This window comes from Myotis lucifugus, unplaced genomic scaffold (assembly GCF_000147115.1).
Source record: "Myotis lucifugus unplaced genomic scaffold, Myoluc2.0 scaffold_0, whole genome shotgun sequence".
Taxonomy (NCBI): domain Eukaryota; kingdom Metazoa; phylum Chordata; class Mammalia; order Chiroptera; family Vespertilionidae; genus Myotis; species Myotis lucifugus.
Window position 1 is genome coordinate 35,953,158 of NW_005871048.1, and position 17,309 is coordinate 35,970,466.

The 17,309-nt window shown below is 35.7% G+C and overlaps 1 protein-coding gene across 6 annotated transcripts in view; it reads right to left on the minus strand.

Moving 5' to 3' along the window:
• PAPD4 (poly(A) RNA polymerase D4, non-canonical) overlaps positions 1-17,074 on the minus strand; it is a 44,038-nt gene extending 26,964 nt beyond the window's left edge. For 2 of the 6 annotated variants that reach the window (XR_002828183.1, XM_014451348.2), the window contains exons 1-7: positions 16,743-17,073; positions 9,442-9,612; positions 9,162-9,239; positions 6,012-6,249; positions 3,157-3,271; positions 2,974-3,065; positions 1,281-1,359 (exon numbers count right to left, since the gene is read on the minus strand). Coding sequence is in view for 5 of the 6 variants with exons in the window: in XM_014451348.2 (XP_014306834.1) it covers positions 1,281-1,359; positions 2,974-3,065; positions 3,157-3,271; positions 6,012-6,249; positions 9,162-9,239; positions 9,442-9,575 (736 nt within the window). In the remaining variant the exon portion in view is untranslated. Of the gene's footprint in view, positions 1-1,280; positions 1,360-2,013; positions 2,151-2,973; positions 3,066-3,156; positions 3,272-6,011; positions 6,250-9,161; positions 9,240-9,441; positions 9,613-16,742 lie in introns of those variants that run through there. The other 4 variants (XM_023750434.1, XM_006081278.3, XM_023750438.1 and 1 more) reach the window with 4 other exon arrangements.
• Between the last annotated feature and the right edge of the window lie 235 nt (positions 17,075-17,309).

Genomic DNA, 17,309 nt, shown 5'->3' on the forward strand with positions numbered 1-17,309 from the left:
CAGAATCTTAAATGTGGAAATGCTTGCAACGTGACACATGGAATGGTGACACATTCAAATAAGTATGATCTCTAAGGGGAGAAACACATATCTACGTATTTTTTACTCCATCAAAGTTTAAAAGAATTTTTTTTCCTGAGTTCAAAGTAATATATCATTCACTATAGAAATTTGGGGAAATACAGAAATGCATAAATAAGAAACTCTGCAAACTTTCCCAAATGAGCAAGTTCCTAATGTTTTAACTAAAGAAAATGTAACACCCGATTTTTTAAAAACAAAAAATTTCTGTGCCCAGGCTGGCATTGTCCTGTGCACCAAAAAGTTGCCTGTTTGATTCCCAATCAGGGCACGTGCAGGCTCGAACCCAGGTAGGAGGCGTGCAGGAGGCCGCTGATAGATGTTTCGCTCTCTAGTCGATCTTTCTCTCTCCCTCTCCTTCCTCTCTCTCTAAGAATCAATAAAAATATTTTTATAAAAAATTTGTTATAATGCTTTATCACCAAAATCATAAAATATATTAAGCTTCAAATAGAATTTATATGTAAGAATTCAGTGAAATTTAGTGAAAAATAAGGACTTAAAAGTTTCAAGTTCCAAGTAAAAGTTCTAATACCAACAAAAACCAACTATACTCCTGCAAGTTACTGATCCCATGATCACCAGTCTTCTTAATTATTAAAAGCCATAAAAAGGAAAAGAAAAAGAAAACTTTCATTTGAGTTAGATGATCTCTAAGGTCCCTTCCATATTTAATATTTATCATTCTAATCCTATTAAAAATAACAGTGACCATCAACAATTCTGCTTTCTGTTGGAGTAATTCATTTGGGCTTCATGTTCAGTGATCATATTTTTAAAATCTGATGTCATAAATTCCATGTCACTGCAAAACAGATGAAATTCTCTCCCTCACCTAAATAAGACTTTATCTGCATCACTCTTATGTCTTTATAGATATTTTGCATTACTGCTATTTATAGTCCATGCCTCAGCTTCCCTAACAATCTATAACCTTTTGAGAAAAAGAACTAAAGCTTGTATATCTGAGTTCTCCACTGCATTCAGTGATATTTGTAAGTGAATTTAATGAAGAATTATTGAATAAATGATTCTCTTCTTAATAAAAACTAAAAGGGAATTCATTTGGAAAGAAGGATCCACATAATACCTATCCTGACCAGAAAATAAACAATTCTTACCAGAAAATAAAGTGAGAGACATTTTAAGTAAACAGTTAATGTCAGATGACATATGAACTTGAGGCATATTCGACTTACAAAGTCTAGTACAGAAGTGTTTATGGACTAAGGTGAGTATATGCCGTGCTTCAGTCTTCTGATTTACCTGAAAAAAACACTGAAAAGTTAAAAATAAAGTGTTTTTTCATTATCTTTCTTAATTTAGTGTTTTATTTTCTTAATGTATCTCAACAAAGAGAAAGCATATAAAGTATACTTTTCTTTGGAGTTACTTTTCAATATAGACTAAATTGCATCATAGGAAAAGTCAAAGTTTATGTTGTCTTTCACATCACAATTTCTAAGTCAATTCCTGATTTTAAACCTAATGGAAAATTTTAAAAGAAATATTGAAAGAGACATATATGCCATGTTTTCCTTTAGTATAAATGTACAAAAAGCAATGTTCTTCAAGAAAAATAAACCTAATTTTAACTTTTTATAACATGTTTTATTTCCCCATAATAGATTAAGGATAAGGTTCAAATCTATGGTGTCTCAGTACAAGCTGTGTCATGATTTAGACATGTGACTAAGACTGAAAGGTTAGTGGGATGTGCCTGAGTATAGTATAATTACATGAGAGAAAGTGTTAAAACTCTAGTGTAGTCCACTACATTTATTATTTCTGAGTTTTTTTTAAGTTTCCTTTGTATGACTTCAAAGCCTAAAAGAAAGTTTCTTTCCTGAAATAAATCTCTTTCTGATTTGCAGTAACTAGAAGCCAATTTTATTAGTGGAATAATAGGAATATAGTTAAAATATATATTACCATTCAATAGATTTTTCTTGTCTTTTTAAAGAGGTAGACTATAATGAAGCCTTTTAAATTATACTGAAATTAATTTAATCCTCGATAATTCCGAAAGGATCTCAGCATATTAAAGAGGCTGCTTCAGGTTAGCAATTACTGTTGTATTAAGGATACACAAGAGTATTAGTTAAAAGGAAATTCAAATAAACCTAATACTAAATAACAAATTTTAATAAAAATAAAGGAAACAAAGCCAAAATATCAGAAGAAATATATCAAAATAGCTTTATTTTAAATTTCAGTGAAACCACTCTTTTTGTATTCCCAAATGAGAACTCCAAACCCCATTGCATTTTCAAGGTAGTAAAAAAAAGATTAAAAATAGAACCACTGAAAACTCATATGGAAAGAAAATATGTCAAGAAGATAATACTGCTCTAGCTGGTTTGGTCAGTGGATAGAGCGTCAGCCTGTGGACTGAAGGGTCCCAGGTTCCATTCTGGTCAAGGGCTCATGCCTGGGTTGTGGGCTCGATCCCCAGTAGGGAGTGTGCAGGAGGCAGCCAATCAATGATTCCCTCTCATTATTGATGTTTCTATCTCTCTCTCCCTCTACCTTCCTCTCTCTGAAATCAATAAAAATATATTTTTTTAAAAAAGAAAATACTGACATATGCTCTTCTTTGCTGCATCCTAGGAACATATCTAACCCAATAATTATTCAAAAGAGGCAGAGCTCTTTTGAAAGAGTGAAGCCATCTCACTTTAACAACTTAAAAATAAATTAATGCTAAAATTCCTGTTATGCTTATTGTACAAACACCTTAAGAGAAAAAGTAGTATTTCTTGGGTTTCCTTTAATTACTATAAACAAAGAATCCAAAGAAGTAATTAAAATAAAACAAATTATTTTCCTCAACGACTTTTGTATAAAATTTCTTAAATGACTTAATATGAGAATAAATGTTTCTTTACTTACTGGTTCGTCTTTAACAACTAGACATAAATCACCATCACTGCTCCGGGTACCAAATCCATTTAAAGAGGACCCAACCAAAAAAAGTCTGCTTTCTAGAGAAACAGAAGAGAATTATAAGGTATTATTTCTAATTTAAAACAGAAATTCATATACATAATGGGCATGAAAAACAGGGAAACATACGTGGAAATAATAGCTGAATTTCTCTCTGCAGTTGTGCTCTACAAAGTTCTTTCTTCTTTAAATCACTTACTTGCTGCTGACATGCTTCAAATAACTCCAGTATCTGCTGACTCAACTTTAATCCACCACAAAAAAAGTAAAAAGATTTGTTTAGAAATGTATAACTACCCAATGAGAAGTGTAAAACAATACTACCAACAGTATTTTAAAGATGAATACATATTTTCTCCTTAACACTTTACAATAAAAACTACTGTTACCTAAATAACAATGGTTACTTAGTAACTGAAATAGTTACTAACTGTTAAAAGGTAAAGTATCACAAGTCACAGAAAAGCACAGTCACAGATAATTCATAATAAGTATAATCCATGGGTCTGCTGACTCCAAACTTTGGTTGCTGTTTTTGGATGGCACATGAGCTAAGAATAGTATTTTTTTGTTTTATTTGGGGGGAGATATATATATATATTGATTTCAGATAGAAAGGGAGAGGGAGAATGAGATAAAACATCAATGATGAGAGAGAATCATTGATTGGCTGCCTCCTGCATGCACCACAATGGGGATCAAGCCCACAACCCGTGCATGTGCCCTGACCAAGAACAGGACATAAAGAAAAACTAGGTTGGGGAAAACACTCTAAATCTATAAGGTCTCATAAAAAATTTACTGAAATATAATAATAAAAGTACATTAAAAAAAAGAAAGTAAAAAGACAAACCACAGAATGAGAATATATCTGCAAATCAAATATCTGATAAGGGTCTAGTATTCATAATATATAAAGAAATCTTAAAACTCAAAAAGAGCCCAACCAGTGTGGCTCAGTGGTTGAGCATCGACCCATGAACCAAGAGGTCACTGGTTCGATTCCTGATCAGGGCACATGCCTGGGTTGTGAGCTCAATAAGGGGCATGAAGGAAGCAGCTGATCAATATTTCTCTTTCATCTATATTTCTATCTCCTTATCCCTCTTTCTATAAAACATATTTATAAAAAAACAAAAAGAGAATAAACCCCATTAAAAAATAGGCAAAGGATCTCAATAGGCAGTTCTCCAAAGAAAATAAACATATGGCCAACATGCAAATGAAAAGATGATCAGCCCAACCAATGTGATTCAGTGGTTGAGGTCCACCAGTTTGATTCCCAGTCAGGGCACATGCCCAGGTTTCGGGCTCCATCCCCAATAAGGGGATGCAGGAGGCAGCCAAACGATGTTTCTCTCTCATTGATGTTTCTATCTCTCTCTCCCTCTCTCTTCCTCTAATATCAATAAAAACTTATTTTAATCAAAAACAAAAAATTATCAACATCATTAATCATTAGGAAATCAAAAAAAATTCGAAAAATTCCAATGAGATATCATTGCACAACCACTTGAATGGCTATATTAAAAAAGACAACAGCAACTGTTGACAAGAAAGTGGAGAAACTGGAAAGCTCATCCACTGCTAGTGGGAATGTAAAATGGTGCAACCACTTCAGAAAACACTTTGTCAGTTCCTCAGAAAGTTATACATAATTTCCATATAACCCAGCAATTTCACTTCTAGGTATTTACTCAAGAGAAATGAAAATACGTCCACACAAAAACCTGTACACAGATTTTCATAGCAACATTATTCAGAATAGCTTAAAAATGAAAACAGATCAAAAATCCATCAACTGAGGATTGCATAAATAAAATATGATATATCTATACAATGGATTATTATTCAGCTACAAAAAAGAATAAAGAACTGATACATGCTGTGTGACCTGGATGAACCTTGAAAACATGCTAAGTTAAAGAAGCAGAACCAGATATAGTATGATTCCATTTATATGGAATTTCCAGAACAGGCAAATCCACAGAGATTAAAAAAAAACAAACAAAAAAAAACTTGACTAGTGGTTGCCAGGGGCTAAAGGGAGGACTACTACTGGAATACATGATTTCTTTTGGGGGTGATGAAAATGTACTATCTAGTGGTGATGGTTTCATAACTCTGTGAATATACTAAAAAGCAATGAATCATACACTTAAAGTTTAAAGAGTGAATTTTATGTACAACTTTATCTCAATTGTACATAAAAGAATTAATACAAAGTAGCACAACTAAGGAATGAAGCAAGTGTTCCTTTTTTGACTCAACATTTTCTGTACACTTACTATGTTCCAGGCTATGCTGGTTGCTAGAAACCCAAGATGAATAATACAAAGTCACTATACTCTCTTCAGGCTCATTCTCCTTAGTATACAAATGTCGTATTTTTCAAGAGTGAAGCAGCTTTTAAAATGCAAAAACAGCAAATATAAGCCATAGGCAATCCAAGAGAATGCAGATAGTGTCATTTTCTAAGAATTATTATTTAAATAGCTTAATTCTATTTATTTGAAATGTGTGTTTTTTACAAATAATGTTTCTAAAAAATCTTTCTTGATTTGAATGTATTATTTCCTATTACTCCTGGATTCTCTATATTTGACATTCAAAAACCTCATGACAAACACAAATATCCCAAAAGAACATGCTTTTTAATACTTTATTAAAATATCCATATGAAAACTTGTTTTTCTGTCAATAAGTAACAACAGAGTTCTCTAAACTAAGAACTCAAATGATTTGGCTCTAATCACAGATTCTTATGAAATAGAGAATCTCTCATTTCCTAATATGAAATTTGCATTTCCAAGAAAAAAAAAAGCAAAGTGTCAAATTTCAACAGAAAACTCTGTTGAACAGTACTTTAAACAGTGCAAAAAAGGCATGTTCTACTCAATCCAAGACAATAGATATTTTTTATACTTTTAATACATTATTTATATTCACTTCCCAAAATGTAAAACTAAAATCTACATAATTACCTTATCTTTGGCCTCAGGCAGTGTGATTTCTCTAGGTTCTAAAATTGGTATTTCTCGAAAAGGTGGAACACATCTGACTATATCTGGTACATAGTTTGTATGAAACAACGGAGGCATTGAGTATCTTCTATCACCTGATAAAGGCACTAGGTGGTTAATTATAGTTGGCTCTTGGTGGGGTGAATGGAAACGTTGCCGTTTACCGTCAAGAGGAAGGTTTTTTTCATCGCTTAATCTCCTGAAAACAAGCAATATACCTTAGTAATTACAGGTATAACTTTCTGATAACAAATAGAAAACAATTAAGAATATAAAAATAACATGACAATATTGACTTTTTCAGCAAGTCCACAATATTAGCTCTATGTGAATCTTAAAATATCCATCTTCAGCACAAAAGATGCAATAAACACCTTATGGGAAAAATACGTATAAGAAAACAAACTACATATATAGGGTGTCCCCAAAAAATGTATACACACACTTTGAATAATTATAAAGGCAGTGTTTATTAAAATACATTTCATTTTCAAAATTGAGCTATCAGCTGTTAAAGTATGTATACATTTTTGAGGGGACAGCCTGTATACAAAGGTTAGTCTCCTACTTTTGAACTGCCCCAATATTTCATCTCAGGAGTGAAAACTTTGTAGGAAAGTTTCTACTAGTATTTATAGAACCACTAACAACAAAAGATCCAAACTCTAACATGAAGAGAATAAATTAAGTGAACTGAGTGCTATAAATTTTAAAAAGGCTCTTTGAGTCTACCTATGTTCTTACTCATCAGTAGGAAAAACTAAATTAAAAGATACTTTTTTTAAAAAGCCATAAAGACATTGAACAAGAAAATTTGAAAATGATCGACATTTTAGATAACAGTGCTAGTATATTACTGTTAAATTTCTTGGATGTGAACAATGTATTTTTGGTTATTTAGGAGAATATCCTTGTTTTTAGGAGGAATGAACTGATATGTATTGGGGTAAAGTGAAATGATGTCAACAACTTATTTGCATATGGTTCAGGAAAAAAATGTACGTATAGGGAAAGAGAGGCAGAAAAAATAAACAATATAGCAAAACTTTAATTGGTGAATTTAGGTTAATAGAATACAGGTGTTCATTTGTTACTCTTTTTTTAAAATGTTTTTTTATTGATTTCAGAGAGGAAGGGAAAGGGAGAAAGATAGGAATATCAATGATGAAAGAGAATCATCAATCGGCTGCCTTCTGCACACCCCCTACTGGGGATCGAGCCCATAACCCAGGCATATCCCCTGACCAGGAATCAAACCGGTTACTTCGTTTCCTGGGTCGACGCTCAACTACTGAGACACACCTGGCTGGGCCATTTATTCTTTAAATTTTCCTGGAGGCTTAAAAATTTTCAAAATAAAAGGCAAGGAAAAAATCATTAGAAAGTAATTATTTATTGTAAAATAAAGGAATTTACTTCATTGATATATTAAGTTGTTCATGTAGATAATACTTTATGCCATAGGAAATGGTCCAATTCCTTTTAAGCTCTAAAATTCTACCAGTCATAGAAACCTGAAGGTTTTTATTGTAATACTCCTTTGGGATTATCCCAATTCTCCTTGACAGACCTGGAACTCCTATACCTGTTCACTAAAAGTGAACAGTGCTAAAAACGTAAGAAATATATTTAATATTTTTTAAACATTAAAAGTAATTTAGAGCAGCGGTTGCCAACCCTTTGGACCTCACGGACCACCGGTTGGCGACCACTGATTTAGAGCTTTATATTTTAAATATCTTCTATTGAGAATGCCAATTTAGTTTTTAAAATATGTGTAACTATGAATTAATGGAATTTATTTTCATTCATGATTCACAAATTGGCTATCAAGGCAAATTTCCAAAAATTAAAAATCTGAATAAAGTCAGTACTTTTAGCATCATTATATAGCTTTCCACATGACAACTTTGAAGAACAACTCAGTGCTGCTAAGCAAAGGATCTAGAGCCAGACCTCCTGGGTTCATACCAGTTATGCCAATCTTATTTGAATAATTAATTGCTTAACTTCTGGGTGCTTCAGCTTTCTCCTCAACAGAAGAGGTATAATAGTACCTATTTCATAAAGTGCTGTGAAATTTAATCAAATTATTATTTGTAAAGTCCTTAGAACAATGCCTACTACATAATGTGATCAGTAATCCTTAGGTAGTGTTGTTTTTACCTGGCCACAAAAATTATAACATATTTTATATGTTTTAAATAGCAATATCTTTTAAATATTGCCAAATCATATTTTTATAATCTACCTCTAAAGCTCTATTATAATTACATTGATACATTAATCTCATTTAATCAAACTGGCTAAAATTAATTGGCTTGAACTTCTCTATAGAAAGCTTTATGTCATGTCGAAATTTTCATTATAATAACATTTATCATAGAACCTTACCTGTATAAGATTTAGATAAGCCAAATAGTAGTAAACTTTTGAAATAAGGTGTTATGGGCTGAATTGTGTCTCCCTCAAAACTCAGATGGTTAAGCCCCAACCCCCAATATCTCAAAATGTGACTGTATTTGGACATAGAACCTTTAAAGAAGTTAAAATGAGTCATTAGGGTAGGTCCTAATCCAATAAGACTAATGTCCTTAGAAGAAGAGATTAGAACACAGAAAACACGGACACAGGGATGACCATGGGAGGACACAGAGAGAGGCAGCCATCCTCACGCCAAGAAGGAAAGCCTCAGACTAAGCCAAACCTGCCAACACCTTGATCTTGGAATTCTAGCCTCCAGAATTATGAGAAAATAAATTTCTGTTGTTTAAGCCACCCAGTCTTATACTTTGTTATGGCAGCCCTCGCATATAATACAGAAAGCCATCTGATTTAGTTAAAAATCTCAATTAAAAGTAGTTTTCTGAAGAAATATAGCTTCATGCCATGTAAAACTTATAATGACAGAAATAATCCAACGAAGGATCCCTAAAATTCTTTAAATACTACACAGAAGTTTTAAAATTCTGTGACAGGACTGATCACACTGATCCCAGGGGGAAAAAAAAATTTAGGGCATATTGTCCATACAATTTTAATAAAATGTACATTATTACACAGTTCTAAGAAATGCAAAATTTTCTTTTAAAATAATTAAGATATACTTACTTCCTTCCTCGAAATAATGGGGAAATTGGACTGACATTTCCATATGTCAACTGCTGTAATGACACAGCTCTAGATAAGCTACCAAAAACAAAAAACAGTAGTAATAAACATTTTGTTCCTTAAAAAACAATTTCAGAAAAAATAAATTATTTCATTGATCAAAAGATAACAAGTCATAATGACATTTTGTCTAATTTCAAATGTTTCATATAAAAAGGGTTCGCATCAAGTAGAAAACATAATTTACAAATGATATGGGCCAAAATATTACCATACTTACTCTGCATTCTGAAAGTTGAACTGTGCATCTATAAGCTGCTGGTGTGAATAAAGAGTTGGTGATAGGGCAAAGAAGTTATGTTGTTGATGGTTTGGAGTGAAAGGTGGGCGACCCAAAATTGAGTTTGGGAACATGCTCTTGTTCACTAAAAGTGAACATGTATTCTTCCACCTAGAATAGTTTTAAAAGGCAAATTATTATAGCTTAAAGTTATTGAACTCTTTCATAACTAGTATCCGCTATTTAAAACAATTAGTACCAAATTTTAAATTTCATTTGCAAACTTATTTTTAAAAGTTTAACAGATCTCTTAAATTATATTATAGGTAACAAAAAACTTACTAATTAATTTTAAATCTACATTATCCATAGAATTATTCAAATGACAGTACAATATATGTTTCAAATTTTCTGATGTATCCTAATAAATTTACCCTAATATCAATAAATATTTTAGAAATCAAGTTATTACCACATACTCTAATAAAAAGAAACTACCTAAGGAAAACATTTAGTGAAACTCTAGATTCTTATAATTATTCCCAATATAACTTATGTAAAGGTATAAGCCATCATGCAACAACCTGACTCCTATGACTGAGATATTATAGATCTGATTAAACAAGGGAAGGAATTTGCATTGCCTAATAACTATTTATAAAATTGTGAGATTTTCTTTAAAGTCTAAATAGCGTATATAAAGGACTTCCAATATAAGAGGGCTTGTTCCACAAGAATAAGGAAAACGTGTATACAAAGAAATCAGAACCTTTCACTGACCCAGGCAGGACTAGATATTTATTTTTTTACAATGAATGATCCCGAGGCTGCAAACTTACAAAGTGTAGGGTATGGTAACAAACTCAAAATAAGTATTAAGTGAAGTCTACAAAGTGAAAAGAATCCTCAGCCCACCTTCCTAAAGCAGGAAATTAGAAAACTCATCTATAGAATAACTGAGAAAGAAAAGAGACACATATAAAATAATAACCAGAAAACCTATATAACACAGTAACAGTTTTCCACCAAAGAGAAATTAAGCCAGCTAGCAAATATAATGAAGCCTACTATTGAATTGCCCACCATCCCCACAGAGCTTCTAATTAGATTTCTAATAGCTCTCACTTAAAGTAGACATCATGGACTGTCAGAAAGAAAAAAAATCTGAGAATAAACAGAAATAATACCAAGAACAAATGAAAACTCAATTAAAAACAAATAATGAAAAAAACATTGCATATACAAAACAAGAGTATACTGCTTAAAAACAGAAAGGGCTCTTGAAAATTACAAAACTGAAAGCCAAAATTCCAACAGAGAATTAAAATATTGGGGAAATCTCTTAGAAGGAACAAAAAGGAAAAACTGATGCAGGCAGAAGGGAAGCAGGAAATAGTAGAGAAAATAGAAGAGAATCAAACTATGTGGTCCAACATCCAACATAACAGAAGCTCCAGGAAAAACAGAGAAATTACCAAGTAAGTAAAAAAGAAAATTTCCAATTCTGAAGAACACCAATCCTTACATTAAAGGACCCAATGAGTACAAAGCACAGTTTAAAAAAAGAAATGAATATCAAGGCATACTATGGTGAAATTTCAGAATATCAGGAAAAAGAAGTTCATAAAATGTTACAGCAAAAAATGTTATAAACAAAGCGCTGGTAATCAAAATGGCTTTAAAGCAACAGTAGAAACCACAAGACAATGAAGTCAATGCCTTCAAATTTCTGAAGAAAATGCTCTCAAGCTATAATTTTATACCCAGCTACACTACCAATGCAAGGGAAAATAAAAACATGTTTAGACATGGAAGGTATCAAAAAAGAAAACCTGGGAATTAAGAAAAAGAAGGTCCAACACAGGGCAGAGACAAATTAAATTACCCAGGATGATGGTAAAGGGAAGCTAACAGCTTAAATTAGAGCAGGACAGAGGGCTTCAAGATATCCAAGGAGAAAAAAAAAGTTAACTTATAGGTTACCTAATGTATCTGACCATAGAGAGCAATTCTTCTGGAAGAGCAGAAATAATTACAAGAAAAGAAAAGCAGCAAGTTCAAAATAAATTACTAAACTACAGAAAAAACACACTCAAAGGGTTATATAAAAAAGTAAATATAATTAGTTAACCTACTTTGTTCTTACAATAAGACAAACATTGAAAACACAGAAAAATATACTTATATCACTTACTACATATTTAAAGATCACATATAGTCACATATTATTATACAATATACATCACAATTTATGATGAGAGAGAGTACAGAAAGGTACTAAATCTTCATTTTCAGCAGATGTCAATCCAAAGAATGAGCTATAAAAGTTTTTTAGAGCATAAGAAAAGAACACTTAAGCAGCTACAAAAAAATGTTAGTTGCCTCTGGGGTTTGATACCAGATGGTTGGAAAAACTGGTGCAGAAGACAACAGAAGAGAAAAAGAGAATGATCTGCAAAAAAATAAATCACTCATACAAACTTTATCCCTTTTTTTTTTAATTCTGAAAGATTAAAATTCCCCAAACTGGCCACATATAGTGAAATTTACCAGTCCAGATTCAAAAAGATTTTGTTTTTTGCTTTTATATCTTCACCCAAGGATATATTTTTTTAATTGATTTCAGAGAAACATTACTTCGAGAGAGAAACATGGATGTGCCATCTCTAGCATGCATCCCAACTGGGGATCAACCCAAAAGCTAGGTTTATGTGCCCCAGTGGGGAATAGAACCTGCAGCCTTTTGGTGTATGGGATGACACTCCAACCAACTGAGCCATCTGGCAAGGGCAGGTTCAAACAGATTTTGAGTAAGAGTCTCTGACCACCATCAGATATCATCCCAAGTGGCTGACTCTCATCTGAACCAAAGGCAAATGTTACCTCCAGAAAATAAGTTTGTCAACTTCCTTCAGCAGGCCTTTATCTGTTACAGATTTTTTTAAAAAACAATCCTATAAAATCTACCACCCTGTACTGATTTTAACTCAAAGGAAATGGAAAATATCTTGAACCAAACAGGATTCCAGAGAATCCTTTATTAAAAGTACACTCAATAATCATAGAATGTCAGATTCCAGACTGGCAGCTAATGTCTTGTTCTAGAGCAGCAGTTCTCAGCCTGTGGGTCGCAACCCCTTTGGGGGTCGAACGACCCCTGTCGCCTAAGACCATCGGAAAAGACATATATAATTACATATTGTTTTTGTGATTAATCACTATGCTTTAATTATGTTCAATTTGTAACAATGAAATTGGGGGTCACCACAACATGAGGAACTGTATTAAGGGGTCTCGGCATTAGGAAGGTTGAGAACCACTGTTCTAGACCCTTTGCCCGGGTTCATACTTTCTTGGCCTTCTTTATTCTGCTTCCCTGACCCAAATCCCCATAAGACATAATTCCTATTTCATATGATTCCTGAGAAAATGACATTAAATACAAGTCATTACAGTAATGAATTTTGCTTGATATTTCATTTTGTTAGAAAACAGATACTATAGATATGATCAACAAGGGATGGAATCTGTATTCAGAAAAACTAGAATTAAAAAGTTTTATTTTCAAATTTATTTAAATCAGTTCAGCTCAGCCAGTGTGGCTCAGAGGTTGAACGTGGAACTATGAACCAGGAGGTCACTATTCGATTCCCGGTCAGGGCACATGCCCAGGTTTTGGGCTTAATTCCCAGTGGGGAGCATGCTGGAAGCAGCCAATCAATGATTCTCTCTCATCATTGATGTTTCTATCTCTCTTTCCTCTCTTCCTCCCTGAAATCAATAAAAAACTATATTTAAAAAAATCAGTTCATAATTAAAATTCTAAAACACTTTGTTTATACCTATAAATAATAAAAGGCTGGGCAAAAGTAGGTTTACACGTAAATGTTTATTCTTGTACTGGAGGCCTGGTGCACGAAATTCGTGCGGGGTGGGGGGGTCCCATCAACCTGGCCTGCAATGACACCAACGTCCCTCACCCCGGCCTCTGGCCCGAGGCCCCTCCCCTCCCTCCACGGACTCTGGGTTCATGTCGCTAGGGAAGGGGGGGGCAAGGCGAGCCCAGTGTCACGCCGAGGCCTTGGGCCAGAAGCCCCTCCCCTCCCACCATGGGGCGGGGATGCTGGGCTTGCGTTGCCGGGGCAATGCCACCAGCATCCCGCCCCGGCCACTATGAGCGCCACCATCTTTGTGGAGAGTGATGGTTAATTTGCATATTACTCTTATTAGATTATTTATTAATTATTGTACTATTTTCCATATGAACTGTAAATCTACTTTTGCCCACCCTGTCTGTTTTTCTTCCAGACCCAAATAAAGTCCTATACCTATGCATACAGATTTGAAGATCAGAAGTGACTTAATATCCCAGAACTCACCTATTCCTATCCCATTATAAGGTCAGACCCAAACTAAGAATAAGTCAAAAGATGTCTTATGGCCCAGAAGTACTCTACAAAACTAATGACCAAATTATCCAAGGCTTAAAAGCTTACAATGATTCCATAGCCAAAAGTTTACTTTGGGGTAAATACTGAGTTCGACCTGTCCCAAATTCCCAGAAAAACCACTGAAGTTTTTGGAGTCCCTCCATAACAAAATACTTGTCAGGTTCCCCTCAGTATGAATCTTGGCCTTCAAGTCTGGCTCTTACCAAGTCAGCCCACAAAGTAAAGAGGAACATTCCTAGGGAATGTAACCAGTGGCATTCAACACTCCCCAACATTAGTATCCTGCATGACCACCTAGAAATCAGGAAGTAAACCAAAAGCCCATGAATTTCAATTCCTCTTTCTAACATTTTTTCTAATACATTTCAACTCTGATTTTTATGAAGATAAAAATGTCACCAAAATAATAATCTGTCCTAAACAATATAAGGGATAATTTTTTAAACAGAATAGTTTCAGCAAAACTATTATGACACCAGAATTAAGGAAATCACCACAGAATTTGAAATCTTTTTCTTTATATTCTGAATAAAGGCTTCACTAAGTAGATAATGATCTATATAAAACACTACTTCACATTAACTGTAGTAGCAGGTATAAGAAATTTTATAATAAATAAAATCCAGATATTGGTGGTATCCCATTTTCCTTAGCTTGAAAATTAAAATTTCTCCATCAGTACTTGACTATAAAACAGAATAACCTCAGTAAGTTTTGAACTGTTTTAAAACCACTGCATTGGTTCTGGCCTTAAGGAATCTTAAGGATTGCTTCTTGAATAAGGTTGAACCAATGGGAAACTACACAGGTTTATTTGTAAATAATCATACCTGAGACAAGCTGTATCAGATTACAAAGTAATTCCTAGTGCTATATAGTATTTGATCCTGTACCTTACAACCTGGAATTTGTCCTAAACTTGACCTCTCCTCCAAGGAATTAGAGAACACCTAAGGTTACATAATTCCATCATCAGGATTCCTCGGAAAGCAGAATTTACCTGGTATAATAACCAGAACTGTAGTGGCTAAATCAAACTATCTGTCCACTTTGCCTAAATGCCTTTGATCCATCCCCTAAACCAGGGGTCCTCAAACTACGGCCCACGGGCCACATGCAAATACAAATATTGTATTTGTTCCCGTTTTGTTTTTTTACTTCAAAATAAGATATGTGCAGTGTGCATAGGAATTTGTTCATAGTTTTTTTTTAAACTATAGTCTGGCCCTCCAACAGTCTGAGGGACAGTGAACTGGCCCTCTGTTTAAAAAGTTTGAGGACCCCTGCCCTAAACTCATTTCTTTTCTCCACAATGCAAAAGTCCAGTCCCTAAATCCTGTTCACGCACTGTCAAAACCGCCTGCAGGTTTCGAAAACGACACTCATTTTTTTAAAAATATATTTTATTGATTTTTTACAGAGAGGAAGGGAGAGGGATAGAGAGTTAGAAACATTGATGAGAGAGAAACACCGATCAGCTGCCTCCTGCACACTCCCTGTTGGGAATGTGCCCGCAACCAAGGCACATGCCCCTGACCGGAATCGAACCCGGGACCCTTCAGACCGCAGGCCGACACTCTATCCACTGAGCCAAACTAGCTAGGGCACGACACTCATTTTTATTAAGAATTTGATTCCATCTAAGTGTTGAAAAATAATCTAGTCAAATGGTTTGAAATGGACATTTCTTAAATGACCTGTTTCACATGGAGCTTATCTGTTAGACTTAATTGGAGTTAGCACATCAACAAAGTAATGTTACTATTATTAGCTATCAGGACATAAGAAAAGCCTTCAGGTCGTTCATCAGTACATGGTAATGCTTTGAGGTGATAAATCATACAACGGGGGAAAGGGAGACATATGTAACACTATTTGTAATACTTTAAACAATAAAGAATTAAAAATAATAACAGCCCTAACTGGTTTGGCTCAGTGGACAGAGCGTCGGCCTGCGGACTGAAGGGTCCCAGGTTCGATTCCAGTCAAGGGCATGTACCTTGGTTGCGGGCACATCCCCATTAGGGGGTGTGCAGGAGGCAGCTGATCGATGTTTCTCTCTCATTGATGTTTCTAGCTCTCTATCTCTCTCCCTTCCCCTCTGTAAAAAATCAATAAAATATATTTTTAAATAAAAAATAATAACAAATCATACAATATGATGGCATTTACAAAAAAAATAGTATGTTACCTATAATACAAACACACAAACTTAAGTGTTCAGGTAAGGCTCTCTTTCCTCACAAAATCATATAGACTGCACATCTGCCAACGAGTTGCCAAGGAAGCTTGAGTTTTTACAGTTTCTGTTTCTCTGTTGTTCACCCTATTGGTATACGATAACTAAAACTATTTGAAACAAAAGGCTGAGAGAGCTGAAACCAGACAGGTTACTCCGTAATCCGGAAGTTGTGAGAAACATAAACCCCGCGTATTCTGGCCTAGGAAGAGAGACTGAAGAGCCCATCTACAAAGGCTGACCGGGAAAAGAAGGGCAACGACCTGACAGTCCTACTCTGTGCACTGTCCCGTACAGTGAAGCACTAGGGCAACGCCATGCCCATTTAAACCAGCCTCTGACACACCGCGCAGGGACCCCAAAACACTCTTCCTCTTTTGGTCCTAGGCTGAGGGCAGGCACGAGGAAGAGAAACGAGGGGGGGGGGGGAGTAAACGGTCCAAAGATTCTTCAAAAGGCACAGTTCCATGGGGCCTCCTACAAGCCTGGGAAGAGAGACCGCCGGAATCTCCCACGCAAAACAAAACCGTAGTTTCCAAAAAGTTCCCCGCGCCCCGCCCTCTGCGCCTAGGCCTGCAGGGCGCGTCCCGCTCCGAAACCCTCCAACTCACAGGTGTCCTTGGGGCAGGGCCTATCGGCACTGCCCGCCCAGGAGCTCCACGGCCGGAGCGGCGGCGGCCCACGCGCCCGGTGGTAGCTTTCGCCGGAGCCGAGAGGCAGCGGCCCGCGGAGTGGCGAGGCCTGGCTCCGAACGCGGATTGCGTTCTACACCCGAACTCGGCGGCCGGGGCGGAGAGACGCGAGGAAAGGCAGGGCCGGCAAGGGTGTGGGAGGTTGAGGGCGGTGGCTAGAGGCGGAAGACCGAAAAGTCGCCCCAAAAGCGGCGTAGAAAGCCCATTCGGAAACACCCGGAAGACCGCCGTGACCCCGGATGGGAAGAGCGGGGAAGTCACACTTCCGGCAACACCCCCGCCCCTCCTGCGAGCGCTGTGCTAGAAAGCGCATGCGCACGACTGCTAGGTCCCGGGTTGGCGGGAGATGGGGCTCGGCGCCAGGGTTGGGGGGAAGCGCTAGGACTACCCTGAGGCTGGAGACCTAAGCCATCAGCGGAGGGCCGCCTGCCCAGGCCCACGCACTGCAGTTCTCGCTCTGGTAAACGTTTTTTACTGGTCCTTCGT